The sequence below is a fragment of the Macrosteles quadrilineatus genome, unplaced genomic scaffold (genome assembly GCF_028750875.1).
Source record: "Macrosteles quadrilineatus isolate MER2022 unplaced genomic scaffold, UCM_ALF_1.0 Scaffold_6__1_contigs__length_79288215, whole genome shotgun sequence".
In the NCBI taxonomy this organism is placed as follows: Eukaryota; Metazoa; Arthropoda; class Insecta; order Hemiptera; family Cicadellidae; genus Macrosteles; species Macrosteles quadrilineatus.
The window spans coordinates 62,859,762-62,880,753 of record NW_026542599.1 but is presented as its reverse complement, the minus strand read 5'-3'; the positions used below and the strand labels follow the sequence as shown (position 1 = coordinate 62,880,753).

Genomic DNA, 20,992 nt, shown 5'->3' with positions numbered 1-20,992 from the left:
TACATCACCGAGAGAGTTTTTTTCAACTTTACATCACTCGAGAAGTAAGGAAGTTGTATACATCACGCTTGGGATAGGGAAGTTTAACATGGCGGGTTAGGTAAAATAAATTATTTTTTAAAAATTTTATCTAAAAAAATGTTTTTCCCAATCCTCTGCGGCCCCCTCTTGCTTGCGGCCCTAGGCCGCGGCCTAATCGGCCTAGTGGTAAATCCGGCACTGGGTCTGACCTGACTCGAATATATAGGGGACCTGCAGACCTAGTAATAGGTACACTTAAGGACTGGGTATAACCATTGGGAAAACCCGGATTTGCTGACGGAAACACTGGTAAAATAGTGTGAGATTTTTTCCAGAAGTTCTGTGGTCAACCTGAAATGGGGATGAAGATCTTAATTTAAAAATTCTTGGTTACCTGCAATTCATGCTTTTAAATTTAAATTGCCTCTTTTTTATAGATTCAATTTAGTTTGCTCATAAACTCTTTTATATCTAAACATTTTTCAGGTTCTACTCAAGGAGAACAACAGCGAGTGGTAAGTTAAAATAAATTAAAAGGTTGATAGAACTTCAAAATATTTTGAAAATAATAGTATTTATTTTGTATTGGTGCGAATGAGATGAGATTACGAATAATTTGGCCCTTAAGATGCATATTGTTTTATGATTGTATTTGTTTGGATATCAAAAGAATAGGCTATAACCACCAAGATAAATATTTTAGATTGGGTTTATGCATCAATAGCTCACCAAAAGTAAGAGGTAAATATGAGTCAAGGACAATTGTTGAATGAATTCTATGTTGACCTTGCTTGTGACTGAGATCAGATGGTCTTCTCTGTCGAAAATATTCTTTTATTGCAATCTTTATAATTAATATTAATATTATCTTAATACAGGGTGCTTCAAAACTCTCTCCCAAAACTCAGTAGGTATGTTCCTTAGATAAAAAAAACAAAATTTCAGATAAACATATGTCCTATCTCGCTTCGTTTTCCGTCTGTCAGTGTGTATGTACTTTTTACATAGATTCCCATAACTTTAAAACCATTTGAGGTACCAACTTCAAACTTGCGTGTATGATGACTAATACGACCTGTCCTTTTGTAAAGCATCAAGTTTGTAGTTACAAATTACAAAAACAGGGTGTCTACCAACCGGGAAATCCGGGAAAACCGGGAATTGTACTTAAATTTTTAATGGTCATGAAATGTACGGGAATTGTCCTTAAATGCCAGACTATATCCTTAAATTTTTAATGGGCCATAATTTTATTGATCGCTAGTTGGTTAGGAGCACATATAAGGCTTATCAGATGTTTGTTTACATTTTCATAATTTATTACTAGAGTAATTATGCAATAAAAATCCCATTAGCAATCTCAAACCCATTACTATTTTATCACGACAATCAAGTGTCAAGTCAAGTACTTCCAAGAACTGTTGACTCAGCAGCTAGCTCATAAAAGTTGTATCACTTTTATTCCTTTACAACTTCTTTTTTTATTACTAGGGTAATTATTATTAGATCCCAAACCTATTTTATCGTGAAAATAATAGCTTTATAATGTCTGTTAAATTCCACTTCTTACTTGTACTTTCGGCTTGAAGTTTCAATTTGCCGCGGCAAGTGCCTAGTGCCATAAAACTGTTTATGGTTTCATATTAAACATGTAAATAATCTACAGTCTTATTTTGTAAGTTAACCCCTTTTTTATGGACATTTTATCTTTCAATTGACAAAACCACAAGCATTGTCGTTTGCATTAATGTTTTATCACTATGTAGGCCTGCTTGGTTTCAAATTATGTCATTGCATTTTCTGTATCTTTGTCTTATATTGTTGGCTATTCAGGTTTCAATGTTTTTTGTTTCCCATATATTTATTTATTGAGTTGTATGCTTTAAGCAATCTAAATCTTATGAACTAGAATGATGATAGTGACTTTGCTGCTATATTAACCTCATTGTTTGTTACCCAGTTTATATAGGCCCTCCTAAATAATTAAGGTCTAGGCCTGGGTATTTTGATTCTTGAAAGAGCTGTAAAATATATTAAGAAAATGTAATTGAGCCTAAGATAAACAACTAATGATTGCTATGTGTCGATATTAATCAAATCAAATGAAAATACAATAATCTTACTCTGTGCTTATTGCTTATTAATAGCCGCTAACCATACCTTGATTTTGTACTAAGAATTGAGTAACAATATGCATTAAAATTTTTTTTCAAAAGTAGTAAAGAACCTAACGTTGTGCCAGGGCGAATCATGCCAAATTAATCGGCCTGGATCGGATAAGCTATGTTATGAAGTTTACGTGACCGATGGAGATATTTGTCGCTATCGCAGGAGACAATGATTGCGTTTCTCTGTTACACTATAAAAGCTTTACCTAAAGTATAGGTAGGCCTATGTTTGTTTACTTTCAATAAATTTCTATTTTGAAATTTTTAACTCTTATCTATTATTATTTACTTATTTTTTTATTTACTCTGGTAACTACAGTGAATAACAAGATTAATACAGTTTGACAAATCAGGAAAATTATTCAGTAGGCCTAATGACACCGACAAAGGTTACGGCAAAGTGTCCTTAAATGTATGGGAATTGTCCATGAATTTTTTATCCAGAATGTAGTAGACACCCTGAAAAAGGTTGGAAATTTAATCACTTTACAGAATTGTACCATTTATATAGGGTCATTAAACAAATAACAAAGAAAATTTAATTTTTAAAAAGGTAGTACCAGCTAATTAATTGCATTTGCCCAAGTTATTAGTTTTAACTTCAGAAAAATTACATTTCCTCCGTTATTTATGTTATGACCCTATATAAATTGTACATTTCTGTAATGTGAGTTAAATTTCCATCCTTTCTGTGGTTTGCAACTTTATTATAAATCCTATGGATTTTAGTTATTAAGCTTTGTAAAATAAAAATGGCCGCCATTTGGAAACTATACAAAGCAGAAACTTGATGCTTTACAAAAAGATAGTACCTATTAGTCATCATACACATAACAAGTTTAAAGTTGGTATCTCAAGTGGTTCTAAAGTTATGGGAAGTTATGTAAAAAGTACATACACGCTGACAGGTGGAAAACGAAGGGAGATAGGACATTATGTTTATATGGTATTTTTTTTTTGTTTTGACCTAAGGAACATTTTATATCCACACAGTTTCTGGAGAGAGTTTCAAACCACCCTGTATATTATTAATATTATGGTACTAAAATATGTTTCTTGTTTTAGGTTAAAAAACTTCCCGAGGTTGTCAAATTTACAGTCTCTGGATTAGGCTTGCAGGTAAATACTGGTAGTAGTAGAATGGTAGAACTAGCGAAGTAGTCTCTGCAGTGCATGGTTAAAGTAAGTGGACACCTTATAGTAAGTCCATGGGGTAGCTAAGTCGGAAGAAGTCCACAAGCCAGCTATGTTTTAAAACTATGATCATAAACCACGTACGTATATTCAGTCAAAGAATCAATATTTTATAAAAAATAATGTCAACCCAGTAAGTACATATTATTTATTTATTATTTATTTTTCAAGTGTTTAATCCAATTAACAAATACTCCCTTGTAAATATATTTCATCGAAAGACTGTTGATCTATAAATCTTGTTGAGTATAAAAATTATATACTAAATTTACTGCATGATTTAAATTTTGTCAATGGACCACTGTCCTACTGTATCTCATTTTATAATGTGACACCAATGAAGTCATACCTAAATGTTTATTTAAAAATTGAACATTTGCACATATTTAATGTTAATTATATCAAGCTTAAAGCCAATTAACCTCTTATCCGGACATCGGTTTAACCGGACTACACTCGGCGGAAATGACATCTCTTTAACCATACAATTTTTATCAGCACACCGGACTAGATCAGCAGGAAGTGGACAGTACTGAAACAACTGTTCTTGTGGGAATGATTTGACACCAGTGATCACGTGTCTAAATATGTATTATTGGCTTATACAGTATGCATTTAAATGGTCCGTTTTAACGAGTTTTCGGGGACGTTTGTTTAACTGGAAAAACTGTTATCCGGAGTGGCCTCGGTCCCGAGGAGTCCGAATAAGAGGGAGTTACTATAATTACATATGTACACACTAACTTATAATAATTTTCCAACCATTATCCCTAAAATGTTGCTTAAAATTTCTATTGCATTTTTACAAACAAACGATTGAACACAAAAAATGAATTACAAATAATTCAGTTTGGTTTGAGAAATGTAACTAACTATATTTTTATTGAGGACTCCACTTAAAGTTTATTTTAGGAAAAATGTTTACTTTATAGGTCATGTCCCCACCTCAACAAGAAGCTGATACGTTGCCTGGAAGAAGTTTGTTTAGCTGGAGCGAATTACTAGGGACATCAGCTAAAACGTCCACTCGGGGTGAAAAAATTGTGCCTACCACTTCTGTAGGCTCATCAGCTGCGACAAGCACTCCCCAAAAACCAAGGGATGAACCTCAACTACACAGAAACATGACATCCTCAATGAAGCTGATGAATTTGCTGAGAAACGTCCCAGGTTTGCAAAGGAATCCTGCGTTGAATGTCGGTGTAAAACGAAATAGTGGAAGTAATGATGACAAAGAGGTGAACAAAGAAGACAGACCTCCGGTTAAAAAATCAATTGTTTCTACTCCTCATAGTACCAAAGCCTGTGAGCCAAGTGTGACCAAATCTAATGTTAAAGTTGATAACCCTCCTGCTGTTAAGAAGGATGAATGGTTGGATAGAGAAAATAAGGAAAATACAAATTCAAAAATGGCTATTGGTTTTTCAAAGTCACAGACATTGCCCACTGGGGACAACATGAATAAGCTGAATAAAACTCCTGCTTCAAAGGCTTTGAGCCAAAATTTGATGAATATATTGTCCATGAAAGGTGGAATGAGTCAAAAGAGTAACTCTGGACATACTCAGGACACACAAGAAGATGGAAAGGCAACTCTTGCCAAAGCTCCAGTGATTTCTCAAAACCATCAGCAGGGAAATTTCAATGAGGTTATGTATCAAAACAGTCAGGCAAAACGTGATGAACAAGATAAACCGATAGAAAATATTCCAAGTAAGTACTAACCTATCCTTCTTATGTTTTAAACCCTCTCAGCTAACTTAACATTAGAGAACTCAATATAATCAGTAACTGACATATTGCTTTCTAAACCTCCTCAACCAATTTTGCTTTGTCATCACAGTCATACTTAAAATGTCATTCTCATCAAATGTTTCTCATCAAATAATATACAAGGTACACACATTTTATATCAGTCTATAAACCTCCAATCTTATACTAGACATCAATGAAACAAATATATTCAACTTAAACACATTACAATACCCTGCTAACTAATGGGAAAAAGAATGGAAAATGTAATTAACCATGAAAGGACAAAATTTCCAATGAATAATATGTTTTTGTGACGATGTATCCATGAATCAGGGGTTTTTAATTGGCCACAGAATGATATGGATATGAATTCATATCATTTAGGTGAGTCGGTGGCTCAGTTGGTAGGGTCACAGACTTCGGACCCAAGACAACGATGTCATGGGTTTAGATCCTGGTAACTGCGACAAACATTTTATCAGTACAGTTCACCTTCGTACTGTACCGGCTCACCCCTTGCTTTGCTGGATAGATTCCACGCACGGGCAGTTAGTCTATGTGGACAGACAAATGCAAGGCTTAAAATTCGCCAAGGTTAAATTGCATTGATTTAGCTATTTGGTTCAGATCTAGCAACATGGTTTTAGTTCATTTATCCAACTTGATTTTCTGATTGATTTTGTGATACACGGAGACGATTGCTGAACGTCAGTTATTTTGTTTGTTGGATAGTATTGTTGGAACCAGGTTCACCAGCTCCCGATTTGATTCCAGTGGAGACAAACTCCAACAGCCAGCCATTGTCTCAGGGGAACATCTCACAGACTTGCTCTCCTATTGAATTCAACTTGTCTGGAGGTTCAGGTAGGCCTAACTATAGCTTGGCTTGTAAGTTCAAATATTGTACTGAAGAAAACCCTGAAAAACTCCTTTTTATGCACCAGCAGTGGTCAGTCATTTATTTAAAAATAATAGTTAAATGAATCATCTGAGTGTGATATAGTCTATACAATAAAAGCCCACTGATCCTGCAGCCAATGGTCAGGCACCTTTAGTAATCCGACATTGGTCTAGCAGAGGTTTTAGCAAAACACACCTCAGCACTACTTCCCCCCCTCCACCCTAAGGTGTGCACCTGCTGGGAGGAAAACTACATCGGTTTTGGTCATCTCCAATGCCCCCAACAGCAATCAAAAGTCAAAATGCGTTACACTTGCAATGCATACTCAACCCCCTATAGATGCTGGACTAAAAACAAATGATCAAATCTGGAAAAAATGAATTGTTATAATATAACATTATTTATTTCTTCAGTTAAAATAGTATTGTTATGTGAGTTTGTATGTCAAACATTTTACAGATTTCATTTCTCCAATTGATGAGACTACAAAGATGGCTTATCAACGTTTGATGGCTCAAGCAGGACCGTATCCTACACAAGAATATTCTGCAGAAAACACCGTCAACAGTCACAAACCACCCTCTGAGGTATGTTTAGAAGACTGACCAAAGAACCTCTTATATCTGACAAGTGAGATACTGTCAAATACACATGTATGGTAGCGATACAAATACAGTGGCTAACAATATTTGTCAAATAAGTACACTCTGGGCCCCCCACAAGTTTGTTCACCTGGCACCCACAGATTTCCACCCAAACTTGCAATTATGACATCTCCCGAGGCTTCATCATCGTCTTCCATGATAGCGGCAAAACCGTGATTACAACCAAACCTAGGACATCATCAGATATCATCATTATCATCTACCGCGATCGCGGTCCAATCCATAATGTCTCCCGCAGTAACGGAAACATCTTCTTTTCCACAATCGTGGCAAAATCCTAAATATATCTCCGGCGGAAAAAGAAACGCCATCATCGTCTTCTGCGATAGCGGCAAAATCTTGAGTATCTCGCACGGTCATGGAAACAAAAACATCATCTTCCACTATCGCCGCAAAATCCTGAATGTCTCTTGCGGTCATGTGGACATCATTGTCGTCTTCTGCAATGGCGGCATAATATTGAACATCGTCATCGTCATCCGTGGAGTAATCCTTGCAGACGCGCTCTGCGGTTGCGATGTTATCACGGACATAAAAGCTCGGCTTGAGCTTGATTATCTGCCTTTGTGCTTGATTACTCAAGCTAGTAGGCCAGGCTCGGCTCGGCTAGAAAATTGAAATTCTATATTGCAATTAAACTGTTTCCAAAGCAAACAGATTTCGAACCGACCTGATTTTGGCCCAAGACCCATAGCTAAAATTTGTTATCCGACTCAAAGCAAACAATCTGGTGTGCAGCCTCCTAATAGTATCAATGAAAGAATGGAATTATTTATTACCTAGTGTCCTAGCCTCCTCGGTTCAATTGCCAATTTGATCGTTAAAAAATGGTCAAGTTCATTCAGTTGAATCAGAATAGAGGGTTTTGTCTGGTGTGACCTGTCGGGGGCTACTTTCGTTATAAATACGGATCTATCATATAGCGCCTTCACATAGGCCACAAGGACAGTTGATGCAACCCGCATGACTGATGACTACTTTTTACTTAGGTTAGAAGAGAATTTCTATTGCTTGGTCAAGTACTCTTAGTGTAGCTGTTGTAAACAACTTGTCCTAGCGCTCTTACTGGTTTTACCATAATTTTGTCATAAAAAACATATGTTAATCATACCTATACATATTGTTGTGATAGGGGACCCTTTTGGCAGAGCCCACCACGGACCCTGGTCCCGGTAACCTTTCCCGAAAATCCCGGTCAAGGCACACAGGCCCCCGTTATCGCCAGCACTGGCGCCATATTGAGACTTACACAGCCTAAAGGCAATCAGACATTCTTCCCATAGTTCCCTCTTGTCTTGGAAAATGGCTGCAATAATCACTCAAATAACATGAGGGGGTTGCATCAGAGTAAGTTACAGGGATGAATCAGGGTGGCCAACTCCAACTGATACTGCCAAACTACATTTATATAAACTATTCTACTAACACGTTGTGTGCGGCCCGTTCCCGATTGGGTACGGTGCTCGGCGCCCGTAGGGTGTGTCCATACCCAATCGGGAACGCTCGGCACTGCCTTTTGTATATCTTTGTTTTTGGAAGGCGGATCTAATGCACGTTAGCTTGTAGTGTGTGACTTGCTTTTTGTTGTGGTGTAGGTTGGTAGTAAATTTCCCTATAAAATTCCCGTCTGGCGAGTGGCAAGCTTAAAAATCAACTTGTTGTCCCGTCTTTCTCCCTCCAATTGGCAATACAATGGGACCGGATACGATCCAAGCAGTGCTGCTATCTGTGGGGGTTTTAGCGAACTACGTCAACTCTCGTCGTAAAGCAGGACATCACCAAACGTTATTTGCTATTCATCAGACCAAAATTTGAAAGCCAATCACGCTGCGGGTTGCGCCGCACTGGAGCTACGCCTGCCATTTGATGTACCGCATCGAACGTGTTAACCAATGTTTCGTAGAAGATAGAGTTTGTTAATTTATTCCTCCAGTGTTTTATACTTGTTTATTCATTACTCTGGTGTTTATTTTGACAGGAAAACATTGTACGTTCTCATTACTTCATTGGCTCTCCCAGTCTTAATACACCTCCTGATGGCCCAGGTATATTTATGTACATTGTAGCTTTTAAGTTTTAAAGCATTGTCACACATTCTAGAAAGGCATATCTTTTACCAACCATACTTTGTACAACTTTACACATTTGTAGCATATACCCTAATTAGTCTTGAGTGTCTACATCAAGACATGATGTATTGTGATGCATGCAGTTTGACTGCAATTAGAGGTCAAATCAATATGAGCAGGATTACGTGGTAAGTATTTTTTAACGAGGTTCTGTTCAGATTAGGCAGATTTGCAAATGATAAGAGGAGTTCAGGTGAGAAATATCTATACTATTATAAAAAAGAGGTGGTTGCTGTATGTGTGTATGGGAAAAGTAAACTCGAAAAATACTGGTCGGATTGGGCTGAAATTTGGCATGATGATAGCTCACATTCCCGATTAACATATAGGCATATTCTTATTTCAAAAATCCTTTCGGGCTCCGCCCCAGTGGCTCTGGAGTTTCCCATGTTAACCTTATGAGAAATGGAATTATTGAATCTTAACAGCTGTTTCAATTAAACAAGTTGGTTCTGTTCTATGATGTTCAATAGCATTAAAGTTACAAGGATTACCAACAGGGTGCAGCACTATTATTTCTTTTACATTTATGACAACAGCTAATTTGCAACCAAAAGGTGAGTGAGCGTAGCGAACGAACTTCAACCTGGAGGCGAGTTAGCGTAGCTAACGAGCTAACCTGAAGGCAAGTGAGCGCAGCGAACGAGCTCCAACCTAAAGGTGAGTGAGCGTAGCGAACGAGCTCCAACCTAAAGGTGAGTGAGCGTAGCGAACGAGCTCCAACCTAAAGGTGAGTGAGCGTAGCGAACGAGCTCCAACCTAAAGGTGAGTGAGCGTAGCGAACAAACTTCAACCAGGACGTGATTGAGCCATGCGAACGAGATAATCTTGAAAATTAAGAAGTTAAACGGGGCAAAGCCCGCGGGTTACAGCTAGTTATTTATAAAAGTTAAGGTATATTAATAATTTGGTTATGAAAGGCTACATAGTGGCAATAATTATTTCAGTAAATTAGTGGTCATTTTATGAGTGCACTTTTTCATAAAAAAATATCCACTGTTGATTATCTCATTAGGTTATAATTAAAGGATGTTAAACTTATTTGGAACTTGTTATTAATTAATGTGACATTTTCCAGTGAATGACTACCAGCCTAGTCCATCGGAGCCGTTCTCCCCTCCAATGATTGAGGGTGCTTATGACAGCAATGACATGATGGCAGCTATACAATCCCCACCCCCAGCTAACACAGGTAATGGTTTAAACATCACTGTCACTCAAAACATGCAAAATCCTACATCTCAAAATTGCAGGAGAAAGATATTTACTACTAACTGGTTTACCTAACATTTATTTACCATCACACAAATAAATTTCTTGGAATTAACATACAGTAGATCAAAGTTTCAATTTGGGATCAAAGTTACTTCTTTTGGATATGCCATTAAATGTCACCAAAGCTCATTGTCATTAACAACATAATAATTATTCAGTATGCGTACATGTGTACTGTCTCTGGAATCTATATAATTAATACGCTACATGAAACTTTGTCGGTTGAACTCCTCCGCCATTTCTTAACCGATTTTATCCATTGACGTCTCATTGGAAAGAGCGTGTCGTGTAGATTTGCAAACTGGCCTTACATTTTTGAAAAAATCCCTTGAGCCCTGCCCCAGTGGTTTTGAAAGTTCCCGTGTTATCCTTATGAAGAACATAATTGTTTACATTTTGATCAGCTGTATAATTTAATTGCTGTTATTTATTTGGGTCGCCGGAATTCTATCCCCCTGGAATTATCCCCGCGGATTTGTAAGTCTAATGAAAATAGTCAGAGTGTGATTAATTAGATTAGCGATAAAAACCGGAATTTTACCCCCCGTCCATATAACTTACGTTTAGACAACTGAAGATGTATGGGCCGGATTTTTACCCCCGGATTTTTACCCCCAGAATTTTACCCCCGGATTTTTACCCCCCGGAATTTTACCCCCTGGCCCATTTTCGAAATTGAATGATTGATTTCTTATTTATGTTATTAATGAATTGTAAACATTTCATTATTTAGTAGCCTATCTTTATTTATTTATTTATTTTGTAATCTCAACCAAGTAAACAGAATTCGCTGTTTTATTTTGACCATACTAACCAACAGTTGGCTTTAAAGACCGAATCCTGATACTCGAATCTCAAAATTAAAAATAAAAACCTGTTCAATTAGTTAATGTTGCAAATAAATTAAAGATAGGCTACTTAATAATAAAATGTTTACTATTAAATAACAACTCAATGAAGATAATTAATAATCATTCCCACTAATTTATATATCTGGCCAGGGGGTAAAATTCCGGGGGTAAAAATCCGGGCCGTGCATTCTAGGTTTTTATAATTTGATGTGTTAAATTCACAACTATAAAAATATATGTTTAATTTCGCGTTTAATTTATCGAGCTGATGTCGCAAAACTCAACAGTTCGCGGCCGGAATTTTACCCCCTGGTTTGTGACGTCACGTTTGCCCAGGGGGTAAAATTCCAGGGGGATAAAAATCCGCTACCCCATTTATTTTTCACCACACTATGATGTTTATGGCTGTATTACATACGTTAATTGGTGGCTGAAAGTTACGTTTTGCTGGCCATGCCAGCTGTAATCGTAATTTGGGGACCGAGCAGGTTTTTACATACCGGTGCCGCAAAATCTGCTGTCTTTTTATTTTTTTATTTATTTGAAAAATCACAAACATCTTGCAATTCTCTACCTTTCTATATAAGACTAGCTTGCTTGAAAAACAACTTGAAACAATTATCTTAAATAAATAAAATATATAACAATAAATAACATGCATTAAATACTTCTTAACTTTAACAATAATATAATTAAATAATTGTTATAACAATACACATAACTAAATAAATAATTAAATAATTTTTAATAACAACAGTATTAAACCAGTTTTAATGGATTCCTTGTGATGACAATACTAAAATAAATAACGTGCATTAAATGATTTTAACTTTAACAATAATATAATAAGTAAGTAATGTAATAAACAATGTTTAAAAGGATTCATTGAGATGACAATGTTTAAGCCTAGATTTCAAGACTCTAAAACTAGTTTTATTTTCTATTTCAGTTGGCAATCTATTAAAAAACGTTGGAACTAGAAATTTTATAACTCTTTTTGAAAATTTGTTTGTGGTCTTAGGAACAGTATAAAACTGTTGACGTGAATTGTATCTATGGTAATTTTTTACTTTAAATTCATTTGAGAAATAGTAATCAAGTAAAATTATATACTCAAGTAATACATCCACTGGTAATACCTCAACTATCCTATATCCGAGCAGAGGGTTTTCTGACAAAACAGTAGAGTCAAGCTTAGTCATAGTTTTTATGATTCTATTTTGCACAGTTTTTATTTGATTTATGGCTGTGGGTGATGCTGATCCCCATGATCTTAAGCCATATCTAATCACTGACTCACAAATTCCTGAATATATGATTTTCATTGTTGCTAATGGTAAAAAATCTTTTAAATAGAAAAATTTTGCTGCACAAACTCGTAGCCTGTTTGTTACTGTCTTAATTTGTAAATCCCATTTCATATTGTGGTCAATTGTTATACCTAAATATTTATAATTCACTACATTCTGTAATGGTAGCACATGCAGCATTTTCAAATTGTTTATTGTTTAAGCAGTCATGACAATGGGATTTCACATTTATTACTGAGCATTTGTATGACGGCGAATGTATGTGCATCAACCTTGATTTATCTCCATTTATAGCTAGACCATTGTCGTGGCACCACATGGTTAAACTTAAGAAATCTAGCTGCATTTTTCCGGTAGCTTCCTGAATGTTTTTGTGGGTCCGCTTACTTAAAACATGCATTTTAAATACACAATCAAAATCCATAGAATTGTGTTTTTGTCACCGTTGCCTATTAACTATTTAACTTTTTTAATCTTTGTTGATTCCTCAAATTATTTCTTCACATAACCTTAAAGTTGTAGTTTTGTTGACAAGGCCTATCAGTGTGCATTATTATAGTGGTGAATAGGGTAATAGTGTGTAGTGTGGTGAAAAATAGCGTTCGTACCACGGACCGAAATGGTTTTGCAGCTCTCGATCGATTTAACCCTCCCAGTGTTACTTGATGAAAATTCGACAAGCAGAACACTTTGTGTAGTGTTACTTGTCGATTTTTCGACACGCAGACATCGTTTACGGCGAAGGCTCTATGACTGACTGAATCGGATTGAACTGGATCGAGTTAGGTATCGTTCTTTCCGTTATATTCTAAGCTTTCTCCAGAGGTCTGTCTCAGCGCTATATGTTCTCCGAGCCGATCGTAATTGTAGCAGACAGCTGACGTGCGTGTATTTGTACACAGCTAGGTTACCCTCGGACCGATGACTGATGTGTTTTATTACGTTTATCATTGTTTTAGTGTTAAAAATCAAAAGTAGTGATATCCGTGGTGCATTATAAGAAGATTTAAGTGGTTTTGAAGTGCTGGTTGATGATCCTGAAGAAGTAGGTAGTGATATTGATGTAAATTATCAGCCAGATTCCTAGCTATGGTTAGGCTATGCATTCTTAGCTAAATGCTATGTACTGAAATCTGTTTTTTGCCCATAACTTATTTATTTGCAAATCTACTTCCTTATATTATTATATATTTGTAATCCTCATAAAATTTAGAACAAAGTGGCTATTTTCAAATATTTATAGGCCTATAATTTATACAATTTCATTGAGCGCAAACTTATTTTTTTTTTCAATTTTTCCAAAATAATTTTTTTTTACCTAAAAAAATTTTTTGAAACAAATATTCCTTATGTTTTATGTATGATATTGAAGCTCATGATTTTCCAAACAAAATGGTATATAGAACATTAGAATTAACATTGTTTTAAGCTTCTCAGATCCGTTTTAATAAAACCTTGCAAATGCGCCAAAAATAGGTGGACATTAAGGCCTAAACTATGGACACTTGGAGGGTTAAGTTCTCGACTTCGTTCTGAACTTAAAAACTATCTCGAGCCGGCAAAACCTTATTTTCGGCCCTAGGTACGAAATATACTATTTCAATTTAATGAAACGCATTGAGTACATTTATTTACTAATTGAGTTTGTGTAAACATAACCCCCAAGACTGATCGAATTAGCATGGTTGTATCTTAAATTTGTGTGTATTTATCGTTGTTTTGTGTCGCTACGACAGGTCGTGTTAGCATGATTGTAATTTAAATTTGTGCATTCATCGTTGTTTTGTGTCGCTACGACAGGTCGTGTTAGCATGATTGTAATTTAAATTTGTGCATTCATCGTTGTTTTGTGTAGCTATAATTTGTTTATTTGTTGTTTTTTTAATGCCTCCGACATGACGACAACGAAGTGTAACGTGCCGTTTTTCCCGCTCGGAATATATGCGCTATTCCGTAGTTAAAGCGGGAAAGACGTCACCAACTCTCGCCAGCGGATCGCTCAAGTCGGCGTGCTGGGAAGTTTCCAGGGTTCAGATAAAAATAATTTATTTTATTAACTCAACAACCTAGCACAGGTACAGATTTGTATTTACGCAAAAATGTAGTGTGAATCAGGTGTGAACTCAGTACCGGTAACCAACAACGCTACTGTACCATCATCATCGTTCACACCTGGGAACAGCTAATTAAATTAAATTTAAAAATAATGAAAAACCATTCAACGAAATTTTGAAACAATTTAATGTTGCAGTTTCGTCAACCTCAACACTTAGAATATTTCTTCTGAATATACTTAGCGTGCTCCACCCGACCTCGTGTTTGCACGACCTGCAGAGACGGGTTCAACTTTGCCCGCTTTGCCGCAGCAGTTAAACACCTACTGAATATCCCGGCAAAATACCCGCTATAACCCCGTCACCCTCAATATATATTGTAAACACAATATTAAACGAAATTTGTATCCCTAAAACTCTTTATTGCCACCCACGGGAGCCCTAGCATACGCTAAAGCGGACTTATACAAGTTCTAACACCCGACAAAGATCCTACCGTGAGTTTTATGTCTAAAAGGATAAAATGAGGGTTTATCGCTAAATAATAAAAAATAATAGTACACACTATTAAGATAAAGCCGGCGAATTACCTGTATACTCCAGGGATCTTCACTGACACACCAAAGCACACGTTTAGCAAAATCACTAAAGCAATCACTCTTTCAAAGCAAGACACGTCCTAACACTGGAAATCGCAGAATTAGAATGACCATTGCATCCCTAGCCCACAAGGGATCTCCTCTCTTTCCCCCTCCCTAACCCCTTAGGGATGGGGAATCAGCTGATTCACTTCCCAGCTGATCGGTGATGTCACGAGTTCAAACTTGGCGCTGTCACAACACAACGCCAAGACAGCCAACTAGTGGTACAGGTTATGTTGTTATTTACCTACGCCGACTGTGAAATTATACGCGGAACTTTAATATCATTGCTGGTTTAAACAAAAAGTATAATTTCCACCCGTGACGTGTAGCTTAGTGTGCGACAAAGTGTATGCATGTTATGTACGTGATATTGTATTCGTGATCGCGGTTCACCACCCTAGCCTAAACAACAACTTTGACCGTACTTCCCAAAGGTGTATATTAGGTATGGGGGTTACCCGGAAACGGTTTATCACTCGTTTTGTACACAACGATGCAATACTGTGACTTGTGAATCTCAAAAATAGTGTCTTTAGTGATTTTGCCAAAAGTGAGATTATCCCTACTTCAACCCTAGGATAGGCCTAGAACAGCCTATTTACCTTACCATGATAGGTTTACCACTATCACCAACCAGGTAAGGAATAGGCCTACTGATAATTAAATAATAAATATAAAAACTTAACCCCTCTATAATTTTGACCCATTACACCCCCCTCCTACTTCGGGGAGCAAAAAAAAACCAACAAAAAAAAGATTCCATGCCTAGGGATTGAAAAATAAAAATCTCCAAGGAATTTAAGACCTCTTATTCCAAACAAAACAAAGGAAAAACACCTTTTACAGAAAAATAACCAAACACAAGAGTGTCATTCAGAAATAAAAACAAAATAGCTACCGAGCATTAAAAATAAACAAAATAAATACTTCTAACTATGAAATGTCATTGAAGTTACTCCCACCCCAACGACCGTCTTAGCATCGCAGGACGCACTCTCACGCGGCTACCATCCGACAGATATATACGCCACTTCCTATTCCGTCGTTGACGGCGTGAGCTGGCTGGCGCCTCCTCCTCTAATCTCCTGAGGATTTCGTCAGGGATCCAGGGCTGGGGTCCTGACCTCCCCGGCTGGTACGCCGTCACCGACCGCCTTCCCCTGCCTTGTCCTGGCACCGTGACAATGATCCGAGTGGGGTTTTGCACCCTCACCTCAGGTCGCCGCACCAGCGGCCTCCCTACTCTCCCACGGGCCTCAATCTGGGGAGGACGTCTACCTCGAGTTTCACCCCGATCCAAATGCCGTCTTGCATCCTGGGGTTGACCTGGGGTGCCTGTCCGTTGACGTACGTCCCTCCTGAGGGGTTCTGGCTATAGAGCTCCCGGAAGGTTTTGCAACGACCTTCGTAGACCTCACCCACCGACGGTTCAGCCTCCTCCCCGGAACTCTCAAAGGACGTCCCATAAATCGTTTTTGGGGGTTTTAACTCCCTCCCAAAACAGAGCATCCCCGGGGAGAATCCGGTTGAGTCATGTCTAGCGGTGTTCACCGCAAACTGAAACTCTTCCAACAGCCGGTCCCACCCCTTGTGATTGTCCTTCACAAATTGGGCAATCATGGTTTTCACAACCCGATTCGGACGCTCAACCGGATTTGACTGAGGGCTATACGGGGCAGTGGTTTGCAATTGCACGCCCCATTCAGCGGCCAGGCTGCGGACTATTCGAGAGACAAACTGCGTCCCATTGTCGCAGATCATCACCTCTGGAGCCCCATAACGCAGCAACACCGTCTTCAATTTCTGGGACACGTTCTGTGCGGTTGCGGCTCCTATTGGAGCTAGCTCCAGCCACTTACTGAACGTGTCTTGTATCACCACCAGAAACCGATGGTTATACCGTGTCCTTGGCAAAGGTCCGATGAGATCCACAGAAATTGCCGACCAGGGACCCTTTGGGCGTCGGAAATACATTTTACCGGCGGGTTTTGTTTGCGCCACCTTGAAGGTTTGGCATTGAGGACAACTCCGGACATAGATTTTGACATCTCCCCTCCAACCCGGCCAGTAATACCGAACGGCCACCCGGGCCATTGACTTCTTTACACCCAGATGCCCTGCTGTCGGTAAATCGTGGTTCTCTTCTAAGACAGCTCGCACCCGGTCAGGGGGAACACACATCTTCCAGACTGGGTTTTCTGCATTGCCAAACGAGCGGTATAACTGTCCAGCCCTAACACAGTAATTCCTAAACCTACCGGGCCGGTTAGTCACCAATGCGAACATACGTTCGTACCAACGATCTTTAATGAACTCCTCGTCCGGTTCGTTATCACCAGGAACGAGTGTAGACGCGCCAGTTTCATCACCTGACGGCATAGAGCCCACTGATGGCTTGTCACCCTCGACAGCCTCACTACCTTCCACGGCAGCCACCCCCGTTGGGTCAAGACAGGCTTCGTCACCCAAATCACTTGGCCCCAGGCCCACTGGATATCTGGATAAGGCGTCGGCTACCCTGTTTAACGTGCCTTTGCGGTACTTGATTTCAAAATCATGTTGCTGGAGCTCCATGACCCACCGAGCTAATCTACCGCTCGGTTCACGTAGTTTCATGAGCCAGCTGAGAGCAACATGATCTGTAATCGCCACAAAGTGGTAGCCTTCCAAGTAGGGTTTAAACTTCCTGACTGCCCAGACCAAGGCAAGACACTCCTTCTCTGTGGTAGAGTACTTGGATTCCTGGTCAGTCAGCAGACGGCTCGCATACGCGATCACCACCTCCTTGCCCTCAACTTCCTGGGTCAAGGCGGCACCCAGCCCCACATTCGAGGCGTCAACCTGCACCGTGAAGGTTTTACTGAAGTCGGGGCAGGCCAATACGGGAGAGGAGCACAAAAGCTCCTTCAACTTCCGAAACGCAGACTCTTGCGCATCACCCCATTGCCACTTTGCGCTTTTCTTAAGTAAATGTCGTAGAGGCGCCGACACCGTCGCAAAGCCTTCAATAAAGCGCCGATACCAGGACGCCAGACCCAAGAAACTACGCAGCTTCTTGATATTGGTAGGTATCGGGAACTCAGTAATCGACTGGACCTTCTCAGGGTCAGTGGTTATCCCCTCAAAATTTACCACGTGTCCAAGATACTTTAACTGGCGTTTGCAGAAGTGGCATTTTTCGGGGTTCAACTTCAAGCCAGCAGCACAAAGTCGGTCAAATACTAGTTTCAGAAGTTCGAGGTGCTCCGCAAAGGTCGTCGACACCACTACCAAGTCGTCAAGGTATGCAAAGACCTTAGGTTCTAGTTCAACACCTATAACCATATCGAGCAACCTCTGAAACGTCGCACCGGCTGAGTGTAATCCAAAGGGCATAACGGTAAACTGGTACAGCCCTCGGCCGGGAACCGTAAACGCGGTTATCGCCCGGCTTTCAACTGCCAGAGGTACCTGCCAATACCCACTCTTAAGATCCAAGGTGCTGATGTACTTGGCTTGGCGTAACTTTTCCAGGATTCCATTGATCCGGGGTAAAGGATACGCATCCTTAACTGACGAGTCATTTACCGATCGCATGTCAATACAAAATCGGTAGGTGCCGGATGTTTTCTTAATCAACACCACCGGTGAACTCCAAGGACTCGTGGAAGGCTCTATCACCCCTTGCCGCAGCATATCGTCAACCTCTTGGTCGATTATGGCTTGCATGGCGGGGTTACGCGGGTAATACCGCTGTTTAATGGGCACTGCACCCTCTTTGAGCCGAATTTTGTGCTCAACCAGCGAAGTCAGTCCCGGAACTGCCTCAAATTTTGGCAACTCGACCCTCAGGAACTCTGCCAGTTTCTGTTCCTCCTCTGGTGCGAGAGCGTCAATCGCGCTGAGGTTATTACCACCCATCTCCATGATCTCAGTAGGCAAAATCACCCTTCGATCAACGCAGATCAGGTTAAGCTCCTCTAAACACCTCATGCCCAGAATCAGATCGCACGTCAAATTCGGGACATAATACGCCTCCCAGGTATGGGCTTGTTCGCCCACCCGGCCTGAAAGCTGGTACAAGGATCCCGCTTCACGGCTCGAACCATCAGCCATTCTCATTACTACACTGACGGTGGTGGGGTTCACACCCCTGTCGACAAGGAGTTTCTGAATACGTGACCCTATGAGATTGACACTAGCCCCAGTGTCGACAAGTGCTCGGAAGGTTTCGCCAAACAATTCAACCTCCACAAAGGGCCTAACGTCACCCCGGTCGACACCTTCCACGGCTCCCGTGAAACCCTTCACATATTCGAGCCACTTATGCCATTCGCGGGAGGTCGTGTGTCGTGTTGCTGCCCCGGACTCGGCTGACCTCTGGGGCTCTGAGTCCGGCCACCGTTTCCCGCACGACATCCGCACCGGTAGGTGGTAACGCCCTCCGTCTTGCAAAAATAGCAGCGCACCCTCTTAGGTTTAGGGCAATGCCTAAAACGGTGGCCACGCTGATCGCAATTCCAGCACACTAATCCACTCCTTTCCGGGTTAAGCATCGGCCTCAGGTTCTCGCCGCTGGGCGCACACCTATTCAACTCTGGCATTGTTCTGGGTTGAACACCCCGCCGAGTTTCAAGACCAGCACAATTTACATTATTTACCGCAGGACCGGAAGTAGCTATCGTCTCCCCCTTAGCGCAAGCATCGACACCCTCGGTTAGCATGGGTTTAACCGCAGCGTGGTCAAACACCCGCTCCATCCTACGCTTTGACACATAAGCCGTTTCCGGAACAAGAGCTAGAGACGGAGGAGGGGGAGGCCGAAAAGTACTTCGATCCCTCAAGTACGCCTCATATTCCTCGGCCCTCCGAGTTAACTCTGGTATTGTAGCAAAGTCACTACGCCGTACCATAAGTTTATAATCGGGCTTCATATTCGTGTAAACTAGGTTTAACTTCTGCTGAGCAGAGAATTCACCACTGCGCCGAATCAGGGTTGATATCGCAGTGAGATAACAGCGGAATGACTCGTTATCACCCTGCGTACGCTTGCGAATTTCCTCGTCAAGGTAGCGTCGGTATCCGGGAGGATAAAACTGGGTTTCAAAATCAGCCAGAAAATCAGCGAAACCAACCCAAAAACTCCTCTGGTTCCGATACCATAACAGAGCTTCCCCTTGAAGCAGCTCTGGCATTGCTCTTAACACCTCCTCATCGCTCAAGGAGTAGGTTTCTATCAGTTCACCGAGCCGCTCAACAAACGAGACGGGATCTCTTCTCCCATCGAATCGCAAATTCCACTTCCGCACAGAATCACAAATCGAAGTAAACTCGCGACTACGCTTGTCAAGCATCGGTTGATAATAGGTAGAAGTCGTAGGCAAAGTTAACTCTCTATTTCGCCTAACCGTATCACCACTTGGCTGTCCAGAAAACCAAGGCGCAGTACTCGGTCTATCACGGAAGTTGTTTTCTCCCACCGGCCTAGGTAGCCCATCTGTATACGGCGTATAGTTGCCCGGCTGTAGGTAAGGACGAGCATCTGACCGGGTTCTCAAAATTGAGTCACCCCACGAGGGCTGAGCCACGCCCCCAAGACAGGGCTGAAGACCTACTCTAGCCGAAGACACCCCGGTTGCAGAGGATACGGGTTCAGGCTGAATTTCAGTCGTTATAGGCCGCTGGAATCCGTCACTAAAGGTGACAAGGCTACCGGTCAAATTAAATGGGCCAGTCTCCTTACGTAAACCGTCTATGCTTGATGTCTTTGGTTCTGACGCGGTTCTCAACACCACGGCCAAGGTCTGCCTAACTGTGTCCACGTCGGTGTCAGGCGGAAGCCCCAACATTTCACAAACGCTATCCGCAACAACATGTTTGGCGTCCGACCCCACATTCTCGCCTGGGAAGGAGGGAGGACGTTGATCACCCCCAGAAGCACTCTCAGGCATGTAACCAGGTTCATGGCCCGTAGCCGTCACCCATGTAGGCTGTTGGGCTTGGTTAATCATACCAGCCTGAGACAAGAAAGGCCACTGACTCTTAG

At 40.4% G+C, this 20,992-nt stretch overlaps 1 protein-coding gene across 2 annotated transcripts in view; it reads left to right on the top strand.

The window, feature by feature from the left end:
* Positions 1–20,992, top strand: part of LOC128996333 (uncharacterized) — a 45,085-nt gene that overhangs the window by 12,001 nt on the left and 12,092 nt on the right. Inside the window, exons 7-13 of one of the 2 annotated variants that reach the window (XM_054421593.1) lie at positions 508–536; positions 3,255–3,308; positions 4,316–5,096; positions 5,913–6,002; positions 6,499–6,626; positions 8,683–8,749; positions 9,912–10,025. In XM_054421593.1, coding sequence (XP_054277568.1) covers positions 508–536; positions 3,255–3,308; positions 4,316–5,096; positions 5,913–6,002; positions 6,499–6,626; positions 8,683–8,749; positions 9,912–10,025 — 1,263 coding nt within the window. Of the gene's footprint in view, positions 1–507; positions 537–3,254; positions 3,309–4,315; positions 5,097–5,870; positions 6,003–6,498; positions 6,627–8,682; positions 8,750–9,911; positions 10,026–20,992 lie in introns of both variants that reach the window. The other variant, XM_054421592.1, reaches the window with a different exon arrangement.